This window comes from Embiotoca jacksoni, unplaced genomic scaffold (genome assembly GCF_022577435.1).
Source record: "Embiotoca jacksoni isolate LCO1_2020_lvr unplaced genomic scaffold, fEmbJac1.0.p SCAF_16, whole genome shotgun sequence".
Taxonomy (NCBI): domain Eukaryota; kingdom Metazoa; phylum Chordata; class Actinopteri; family Embiotocidae; genus Embiotoca; species Embiotoca jacksoni.
Genome location: NW_027185296.1, coordinates 2698899 through 2709504, shown reverse-complemented (window position 1 = coordinate 2709504; position 10606 = coordinate 2698899). Strand labels below are relative to the sequence as shown.

The following is a 10606-nucleotide window of genomic DNA, read 5'->3' as shown; positions in this document are numbered from 1 at the left end:
TAGTCACCTGACCTCAACCCCACTGAGCATTTATGGACACTTGAAGACTGATAAAGCAAAACATCCCTGACGTGACACGAAGATCATACAGGGATAAACATGGGTTATCAGGTCTGAACAAATCTGTGGAGTCCATGCAGCTAGGGATATTCTGTAGTCAAATATTCATTCAAACTGTTCAGTTGGTATTAATAAATGCATTGCAAACCCCACTCTGTGTATATCAAACATGTGAGTTACTTATTAAAATGAGAATTTTGCACAACTAAAGGACGGACATGTTGCTGCTGAAGTTCCTACGTGTACTTTTTCAATGCTGCGAGCACCACAGCAGATTAAAAACTAAACTATCTCACATGACTATAACAACAGAAAAGAAAATACCAATTAAATGCTCCTCATAAACTCATATCAATCCAGCCAAACTCTGCAGATAATTTAGCTTATTAAATTCAAATCAAAACTAACTAACGAAAGATCGAACTGGAATAGAGCCACAACAAAATGTACACCTTTGATATGGAGCCAAGTTCAGGAGATAAAATGTTTTTTAATGTGTTAACTGTGAAGAAATAACTGCTGAGGAGTACGCATCTGGCAAAATAAGGATTATATATCTAGCATGTGCTGTTTTCTCAGAGTCAATCAGATGAGTGTGGCTCTAAAGAAGGACTAAACAGGAAACTGATATATGGTGCATGAGAGCTGTGATCATGTTAATGTCACAAAGACCGCCTGCCTGAAGCAGTGGTTTAGTGCATGTGAGTGACAATGTATGTCGGTGTGTGTTCTGCACTTTGTATGTTGCACTACACCACCTGACAGGTGCAAAGCCCTGTGGGAAGGCACTGTTGTGTCTTACACTTGGCTGAACATATACAGCACATCAGAGGTGTAACAAATCCATTCCTGACTGCCAGAACCTTTCAGAGAGTTTCTGTGCCTGTGAACAACACATCTTCAGGTTTCCACACCTCAGAACTGATGTGTGTCTGACACACGGATGAAATGTAGCCTCACACAAAAGTGTGCGACTTTGAGGGAAGAGGCTGGGATTTGTAAAGTGTGCGTCCAAGAATCAACATGGTGTGTATATGTGTCTCAATGGCGTCTTTAGAGAGGCTAATCAGAGGAGAGGTTGAGGAGAGTGTCGGAGTGTCAGGCTGGCTCCGGTGAAGAGTCCTTGAGCCCTCTCTCTTTCTGTGTTGACACCTCTTAACCTCAGTCTATCATCTCTCACATTCGCACACTTCACTTCTATTGACACTCGCTACCCTGAAGCTCTCCAAAGACCCGAGGAGAATCCACTACAGTGATTGTCCGTGTGAGGGGAGCCTCGGAGCCTGCCGAGAAGGGGGGATTATATAATGCGCAGGCATACAGAGCGAAAAGTGGTCAGATTCAGTGGTTGTTTGGTTTCTTTTCCTAAAATCTCTGGATGGACAAATGAGCAAAATCACAGAGAGAGAATGATAAATCAATGATTTGAACGGGTCTGTCAGCTCCTGACAAAGAAAAAGAAATGCTGAATCCTCACATGAGTCAATTTGTAAATGAGCCTCTCCTTTGTTATCCTCGCACCAGGAAGTGATCTGTGTCCACCACTGTCACTGGCTAGTGTAAGTGGGGTCAGGAGCTTGGGGTCAACTGAGAAGAGGTCAGAGGTCGTAGAGCAGTGGATCTTGTTAAAATGCCTTTTAGCCTCCTTCTGGGATATTATGTAATGGCTCTGGGAATAGGTTAGGTTCCAGGTTGACTGTTTTGTGGTGGAGAGCGGATGATATATGCGCTCTGCTTTATGCCAGATGCATATTCATTATCCTTTTTTTAAAATGACAATGCAAAGGAGGTGCCGGGAGGTCAAGAGGGGTCACACGGAAGAGGTAACATTTATGTGTTTTTCTGGAGTATCTTTGTTTTGGAGAATGCATCCTCCAGGAAGTGATCATCTTATAACACCTCTGAGGGTTCTCGGTTTGTGTATTAATGGAAAAGGCTTTTCTTTGTGTGACAAATTAAAATCGTCAAAGTTTCTTCTTGCCAATTGTGTTTTTTGCTCTGGAATTGTAGCATTTGCTCACCTGAAGAAGTAAAAGCAGGTTGTCCTGATCAATATATTGGAGACATTTGAATATCAATACAATGAGCATGCTGTCTTCAATCTTAATTTTTAATATGGTGATAATAAGTGTATTAATTTTCATAACTTTGGTTCGATACCCTTGGAATATGAGTGATGGTGGCCCATTTTTGCACAGCGAATATGCATCTCTCTCCTCTGTGTTGCCATTGATCACTCTCCCCCTCGCTTTGTCCTCCAGTCTCTCCCTCTTTCCTTCCCCTCACACCGTTGCACTGTAAAATTCATCCTTATTCTCCGCTTCAGCAAGCTAACTGTGCGCACTACCTTTTATCAGTCCAGAACTGTTAAATTAATAAATTGATATTGACGAGCTATCAGCCGGGGGGATAAATTATTTGGGAGCAGAAGGCTAGGGTCACATGACTTTTAGTACCCACGATTCTGTAATTATTCCCCACGAGAAGAACCGTGGTGTGGTGCATTGCCCTTCCCCCCCAGAAACGAACCAACACACACACACACACACACACACACACACACACTATCACATGAAGAACTATAAATATCCTCACATACAGTGGATTGTAGGGGCCATGGGAGTACTGATGATCATTACTGCTATCATAACCATCATGATACAGGATGCTAGCCTGCCGCAGATTGCATTTTATCATCACAATTTACACAAAACCAAAGTGGAAAACGAGAACGTGTAGCCCACAGACGACGCTGCACTGAATGCAAATTAGATGATATTGAGCCTTGCATTGCCATGAGCGCAGAGCGGGCTACCTGCTAAAGTCCAACGTGAAACAGTGGACTGAAGCTTCTGCAGCTGATTTGTCTCTGTAACAAATGCAAATGAGAGGTGCAAACTGGGAGGGAGGTAAGCTCTGCAGATGAAGGCGGCAGCGAGCATGATAGGGTGCCAATTGTGGAAGTGCTCTTGTTGCCCTCCGGCCATTGCTGACCTTTTGACCCTGGCCATGGCCTAAATGTCAGCGGTCACCAATCAGGGTCAGTGGGGGGATCACTGCAAGACCCTAGCAAGGGATGCATCACCATGGCAACACTCTGCTCACTACAGAAGGAGGGATGGGGGACTGTTATGCATGCTGTATGCTAAATCTGTGCACACAGAAACACACACACACACACGCACACACACACACAAGGTAGAAAACAACACATTTGTGCTTCTTTTTTTTTCTACTGCAATCTTCCCCCAAATAGTTTCTAGTGATCACACAGCTGGCGAAATCCGAGGAAACTTGGTACAAATACTCACAAAACACGAGTTTGTCACGTCCATATTAAGAATCTGTACAGCAACAGAGGTCTTATTTCATCTGCTCAACACATATGTGTCATTCTGCTCAATTTTAGAAGTCTATGTCAGTGTGGACTTCAAAGGAAGAACAATCTTCTTGGAAATCATTTTAATTTAAGAGAGTGAAAAAAGAGATTTCAAATTATGACTTTTGGGATAAATAGGCCATGTAATGACCAATTATATGCCACAATATGCAATAAATCGTTACAACTGGACGAACTGAAATGTTGCATTGAATAATAATACTAAAAGTTTGCCACATCCACTTACATTAAATGGTCGAAACGCTGCTGGAAATATTCGCTTGCACCTTGCGTCATCTAGTGGCCGGATCAGACGTCTTCCTCGGTGCTGCTACTCGGCTCCACAGCACCGGGAGAGAAGAGGAGGGGAAAAACCCCACTAGTCTGCTTTGTCTCCGGGGAGCTCCGGTCGATTCCTCGTCCCACCATATGTCTGATCGCAGCTGCCAATCAACAGGTCAACGCGACCCCGGGGAGGCAGACACTGGTGGGGAGAGATCAAACAGTGGACCTCGGGGATGACAGATGCAGATGAAAAAAACGCAATAAAACATTGCTTCAAAGATGGCAACGGTGCTCTGGGAGGCAAATTATTGTTAACAGTAATCTGCAGAATAGCGCCTCGCATTCTGATCGATTGACTATTATGGAGCCTTTGAAGCCGAGGTAACGCCAGGCTATTGTTCATAGTGGGACACAACCAGAAAATAGTGGCTGGTTTTGGTTCAACTATAGCGCTTCCTAAGCCTTAAATACTACTTACTTCTACGCAATCATGCTTTCTAATAGACCTGCAATTTGGGCTCCTCCAGGCTTTAGGCCCATTGAGAGGGATTCAGCTGCAGGCGCACCACGACGACACGTAGCTACATTTCTAAGGCGAATAATTAAGTGAATAAAGTCAAACAAATAGCATACAAGATTGTCATTTAATTACTTTTGATAGTCTACTTCATAGTTACATTTATGTCCATACTTTGTAACAGGTCCATGTTGAATTTTTTTAATTTTTATTTGGTTTATTCTTACACTACACACACACACACACACACACACACACACACACACACACACACACACACACACACACACACACACACCACACAAAAAACGTCCTCTAAAAAAATATAAATTTCAAAAAATTTCAATGAAGCAAATTAATTAAAGATTTTTCAGTTTTAAGGATTTAATCAAAACATTTGAACTGTTCATGACCCTATTTATCAGTTAAAAGCCAGTCGAATAGCATCAGGTGATATTCAATGTGTTTTACTACACAGCAAAAGACCTCAACTTAACTGAAAATTAATTTATATTTAAGATGTCAAAAGATGCAAAACAAATTGTTTACCAAAGCTAGTTGACTTATACCATATATAAATTCCAAGGTATCCAATTATCATTTCATAATGCATTTGTTCAAGCAATCAGGTAGTTTTCTTCACTGAATTTAGGCTATAAATTGAGCTAAATTAGAATTTTATTTAATGGAAATAAGCAAAGAACTTTTAACTATCGCTGACTACTGTCAGTGACGGTCAGTGACTGTTCTGAATTTAATGAGTCAATAAGACAAAAGCAGAGATGCCCTTAAATAACTTAAATGAGTATGATAATTTATATAGTGCTGCTAATGTCGTCATTCAAAACACTATTATCACACACAATAGTAGTTTCAAGCTGAAAACCGAGATAACCTGAACTGAGCTGCTGCTATTAAATCCCCCTTTTCAAGTGTATCTCTTTGATCTATATGTGGCACATAGATTCAGGCTTCATCCTATGTTGTGTGAACAGTTATATGTGGCGTCTATAGTCAAATCAATGAGATACATATAAGCTAACGGAATCAGCTTTGGAATGCTGCTGTAAATGTATTGTATTAAAACACGGCCATAATGTTTCATCGCCGTCTCAGCAGGACTGATCTTCTTACCTCACTCTCTGCTAATCAGCAACAAATCTTTGGACCTTAATCTACGGCCCCCTCCACCTCCTCCGACCATCTCATTAGATTAACAAAATCACATGCACGTATGAACACATACACACACAAACACAAACTTACACACACACACACACACACACACACACACACACACACACACACACACACACACACACACACACACACACACACACTCATACACACAAACACAGAGCTCATGACCTCAATCTGATTCTCCTTAAAAGGGTAGTTAATTATAATTTATGTGATGCTATCAACAATATTTTAACAGGAAAAACATTATCAAAAATTGCTCCGCTATGCAGTTGCTCATCTATTATTTAAAGTCTATACAAAACAGCACAAAACACTCAGCAAGCTCCCCTGTTATCTTATTGTGTTCTTTGAAAAACTGTGCACTCAGTGTGTTTGTTTATGCAACAATTTTAGAAGTTGTGTGAATTGTAAATTTTTGCACATGGGTGTGTTTGCATGGCTCTGTGTGTGTGTGTGTGTGTGTGTGTGTGTGTGTGTGTGTGTGTGTGTGTGTGTGTGTGTGTGTGTGTGTGTGTGTGTACAGCAAACATATGCAACCAAATTAAAGCCTTAAAGCTGGTGAATTGAAGAGGATTTGATGTGGAGACCAATTCATGGGAATTAAGCAAATTAGGTCTCCAATTAGCTGCTGACATTGAATAGGAAGATTTGGAGAAAAAAAAATAATTAGATGGATTTGTCATTGTTCTAATGAACATCACCAGAAATGAACTGTTTTGGATAACACCAGCTCACCATCTCTCTCTCTCTCTCTCTCTCTCTCTCTTTATTTTAGTCTTTATCCCTCTGACAAATTATTTGTCTATTTAGAATCTAATTTAATGTCAAATACTGCCTTATTCAAATATTCAATAATTTGCAAATAAGAAGCCCACATGAGCAGAGACAAACAAACTTCAGAAAAGTCAATGTATGATCTAATCCTCTTAGGCTGGAGCACTGTGAATGTAAATGCCAACCTTTGCAAGTCAGAGAGGAATTTCACTATTGATGTAGAGCCGGGCAGGTAAGAATTAACTTGGTTCTTATTGTGGCAATATCTTGGAATCATCTCAGAGCAAAGCTGATGTTCCTGCTTTGGAGATAGCAGCAGTTGTGATTTCAATGGTGTTTCTTTCATTTGTGGATTTCATATTTTTAACAAGTCACATCCAAACATCTTGACACCAGTTTCTGCTTCCATTTTGACTGTGACTCTGTCTGTATGTTAAACAAAAGCTTTGATATATCAGGTATACTGCACTGTTTCAGTTGCATTAAGTTCCCACCTTGACTGATACATCGACACTAAAATGCCCTCCCACCTCTCTCCAATAAATCAGTGTTCCTTCCCCTCCCTCCCTCTCTCCCTGCCTCCTTCCCTTTCCTCCTCTTCCTTCATCCCTGACCTCCTGTGGTCCCCCTCTTTCTGCAGCAGCGGTTACGGATTACATTGTGTGATAAGCTTCCTATTTCTTGAAATTATTTGGGATTGCTGAGATTATCTGGCCTCATTTCTTTGGAAGTCGGCTTTGGAAAGCCCGATTTTAGTGTCTTAAGGCAAAAGATTTTGCATCCCGACAGCTTTGACTAATTAGCATCTAGCGCCGGGTGGTATTTTAGCATTGGGCTCACTTTTAGCCAAAATTACACACTCACACGCAACACACACACACACACACACACACAACTTAAGCAGCCGATAAAAAAAAAAACACAGGGCGTTAAATTCAATATAATTTAATGGGATTATAACAAAACATTGTATTTTTGTTATTCTAAAACCATTAGGAATACAAATATAAGAAGTGCAACATCTTTAAAATAGTTATTTAATCATTGAATGTCCTAAAATCACTTATTAAGAAGAATATGATCTAATATTGACTGATTCCATTTAAATTTAAAATCGCCTAATGATAAAATCATTAGTAAATAAGATTCTAAGGTTTCTCTTTTACCCAATTTAGGGCCATATTGTGAGTATATATCTAAACAATACAAACAATTCGGTCTCAGGGTACAGAGGCATTCAGGCCCAGGTGAAACCCGACTTGTGACTGCACCGCAGACCAAGGCCAGTAGAGTCTTGGTGCTATGCAGGGCAGAGGGAGTGCTGGGGCCTGAGGACAGCACCAACAGGTGGTTCTGTGAGGGCGGGCGAGGGCGGGGTGGTACAGGGAGCTAAGCGAGGTGAGGGGAAGCTGCCCTACCACCCTGCGTACCCTCCGCCGCGCTCTCCGGCAGTGGTAGTCCCCTTTACAGAAGTCCTGATAGTTTGATGGGTGAATCGCCCAGAAGTGGCCTTTACCGTTGTCGCTGCGGCCTGCTTTGATGAAACAGTCGTTGAGGGACAAGTTGTGGCGCACACTGTTCCTCCAGTTTTTATCCTGTTGGTACAAGCAAAAGATATAAATCAGGTTATGCCAAAGCAAAGCCTGAAAGTAAGTAGGCGTCAAACAATTGGTGCTCCCAATTGAAAATAAACACAGGCGCCGGCTAAGTATCGCTGATCCTCTAAAGGGTGTCACCTTGTCTGGTTATTGGCACGCTGCACAATAGCATGTCAAGACGCTATATGATCGCAGTAAGACACGACACCCCGAGTTACCTTTTTAGCACGTCAAACCAGTGATCAACTTTAATCCACTAGGCTACGTCCAATCTGTTGTAGCACCTGGTAGGTCGAGACAGTTTGCAACCTAGCAACAGGATTACTTTATTTGTGAATTCGCCAACAAGAAGATCATCTTGTGTCCCTGTGAGAACTTAATTGCCTAACCACTCTGACAGATTACCTGTGCCAAGTAGGCCGCTTTCCTCGTGAAAATGGCTGCCATAATTTTTTTCAGCAAACAAATTTAGGTAATTTAAGGCTTTGGGCAAACGTCCTTGTTAGATGTCCCGTGACCGAATTACCAGTAATCGCGTTAACCAAGTAATAGAGCATGGTTTGTTTCAGAATACTCCCAAAGACAGGAATTGTCTGTATCGTAAATTCTACTTCATGTTACCACCAAAGTTTACCATCTAACTTCCTCCCCAGCTCCAGTAAAGTTGTTGGGTTTTCTCACGGTGTCGTGCCTGTTGATCTCTGCCTGCCACCTCAACAGAATGAGACCAGGAGACTGAGGCAAACGTACCTTGCTCTTGAAGAAAGGGTAGTGGTCCATTATCCACTGGTAGATGTCACATAGAAGCAGTTTCTTCTGCTCAGACGCCAGGATTGCCTTGGAGATGAGTGCGATGTACGACTGGTTGGGTTTGTCCGCGGACTTCTCTGGACGGCTAATGGTAGACATGGTGGTGGTCACTTCCCCCTCCCCCTCCTCCTGTTGTTCTTCATCCCCCTCCTCTTCTTTGACTTTCCTTCTTTCTGTGTCTGACCCCTGTAAACGCTTTTCTTGCATCTCATAGTGAATCCCCACCTTTTCGGGTTTAGGATTCTGATGATCTAGCATGTTGTTCTCTGTCCGCTCTGCCGCACGACTTCCTGTCGCTTCTTCTTTCGAACCTTTGATTCCTTTATTGAACAGAAGGTAGTCAATAGTGAAGCTCAGTCCCAGCCTTTCTCTGCTTCCATTGTGGCTGCTTCTTTCGTCCATTGTCATTTCTGAATTAAGATATCTCAGACTCATTGTAGAGGTTTTATCGCTTCAACACTGTCGGCTGAATGGGTCTCAGATCATAAATGAAAAAATTTAAAATGCCTCTTCCAAAAGTCTTCCCAGAATTGTGTATCTGAGTTTTACAGCATGCCTATTTTCCTTTAAAATCAGGAGCGTTCATACAGTTAACGCCTCAATGAGAGCTGATTCTTTCGCCGAAGTCTTACTGTTGACAAGATCACAGATAAAGATGAGCCTCTCAACTGTTGTTAACCTTGATGGGCTCAAGTGACACAATCTCAACCCGTGGAAATGACGTCAGTCTGCGAGACTAAATAAGGACGCTTTTTTTTGCCTACAAATTTGAAGTAAATGTTTTTTACTCTCTGATGCCGATCAAAGCGTCTTTCTTGGTATCCGACAACCTTTTGCTCCTGAATAAAAAAGTTGTGCTTCACAGTTTGAAGTTGACTCTATTTATATGACTGTGAATTTATCCCTCACAGAAAGGGGCAAAGAAGGCACAGGGGAGGTCCAGGTAGGGGGTCTCAAATGAGGGGGATTATTTTTATTAACCCAAGCAAATCTTTGTAATTACGGGAGATTAAACACTCAAGATTTAGTAAGACATGGTGTGCAAAGGATGGATGCTGTAGAATCAAAGGCCTTTTAGATGGCAGAGTTATCCTGTTAAAGTTGTTTTGTCAGGGATGTTGTCCAAAGAATTACTTCAATTACCAAAGAGCAGTAATTAATGGGTCAGGTTCAAGGTTGATAAGTTTAGACATGTCTTTCTTTGTTGTTGTTGTTCTTTGTTTGGGAGGTGGGGGGGCATTAATGTATTGTGAAGCCACTGACAGTCACAAGGTAAGAACAGTGTGATTAAAACAAATCTGATTGGTTCATGCTGGTAATATAAACCTTTTTTTTGTTCATCTCGTGTAACCTTAAATCTAATTTTTACCAACTAAAAAGACAAGTCTTTGTTATTAGCAAGAGGAATAATTAGTAAACTAATATTAGTCATTTTTTAATTTCAGCAAATATAATCATATAGCTTAAATCTATCCCAGAGATCGAAGCAGAATTGCTTCTGCATGGATATGACATTATATTGTGTTCTTTAATTGTGTATGATATATTAGAGGCTACGGTTTATTTCTAAGTAAATTACCATCTGCCATGACTTTGAAAAACAGCTATTTCATGGTGCCCACTAAAGACGTGTCAGTATTCATACTGACTTGTTTTATGTGTTTAATTAAACTTTTCCTTTTTATTTATTTAAAGGTTTTGATCCAAGCTCTTGATGGAACAATAATCAGCCATGAACTAATTTTGAGAAATTGTTTTAGTATTTCTAAACACCCTAGACTCAAAAGTCCTGTTTTGGCGATGCTGTTGTAATATCAGCATGGAGCTCCTTTTTTCCGATAGGGATTTAGCTGAAATACAGCAGACTTTTTTAAATGTTGTTTATGTTCCAATGTATAAGTCAAATATCTGCACAATCTTGTAAATGGACATTTTAAATGATGACATGAATTGTGGATTGTATTTCTAATCACTTGATAA

At 41.0% G+C, this 10606-nt stretch overlaps 1 protein-coding gene across 1 annotated transcript; it reads right to left on the bottom strand.

Moving 5' to 3' along the window:
• Positions 1 to 7438: 7438 nt before the first annotated feature.
• foxq2 (forkhead box Q2) lies at positions 7439 to 9034 on the bottom strand. Its single transcript, XM_069151079.1, has 2 exons — positions 8567 to 9034; positions 7439 to 7813 (listed from the first exon to the last, which is right to left on the bottom strand). The coding sequence occupies exons 1-2, from the start codon at positions 9032 to 9034 to the stop codon at positions 7439 to 7441; spliced, it is 843 nt and encodes a 280-aa protein (XP_069007180.1).
• Between the last annotated feature and the right edge of the window lie 1572 nt (positions 9035 to 10606).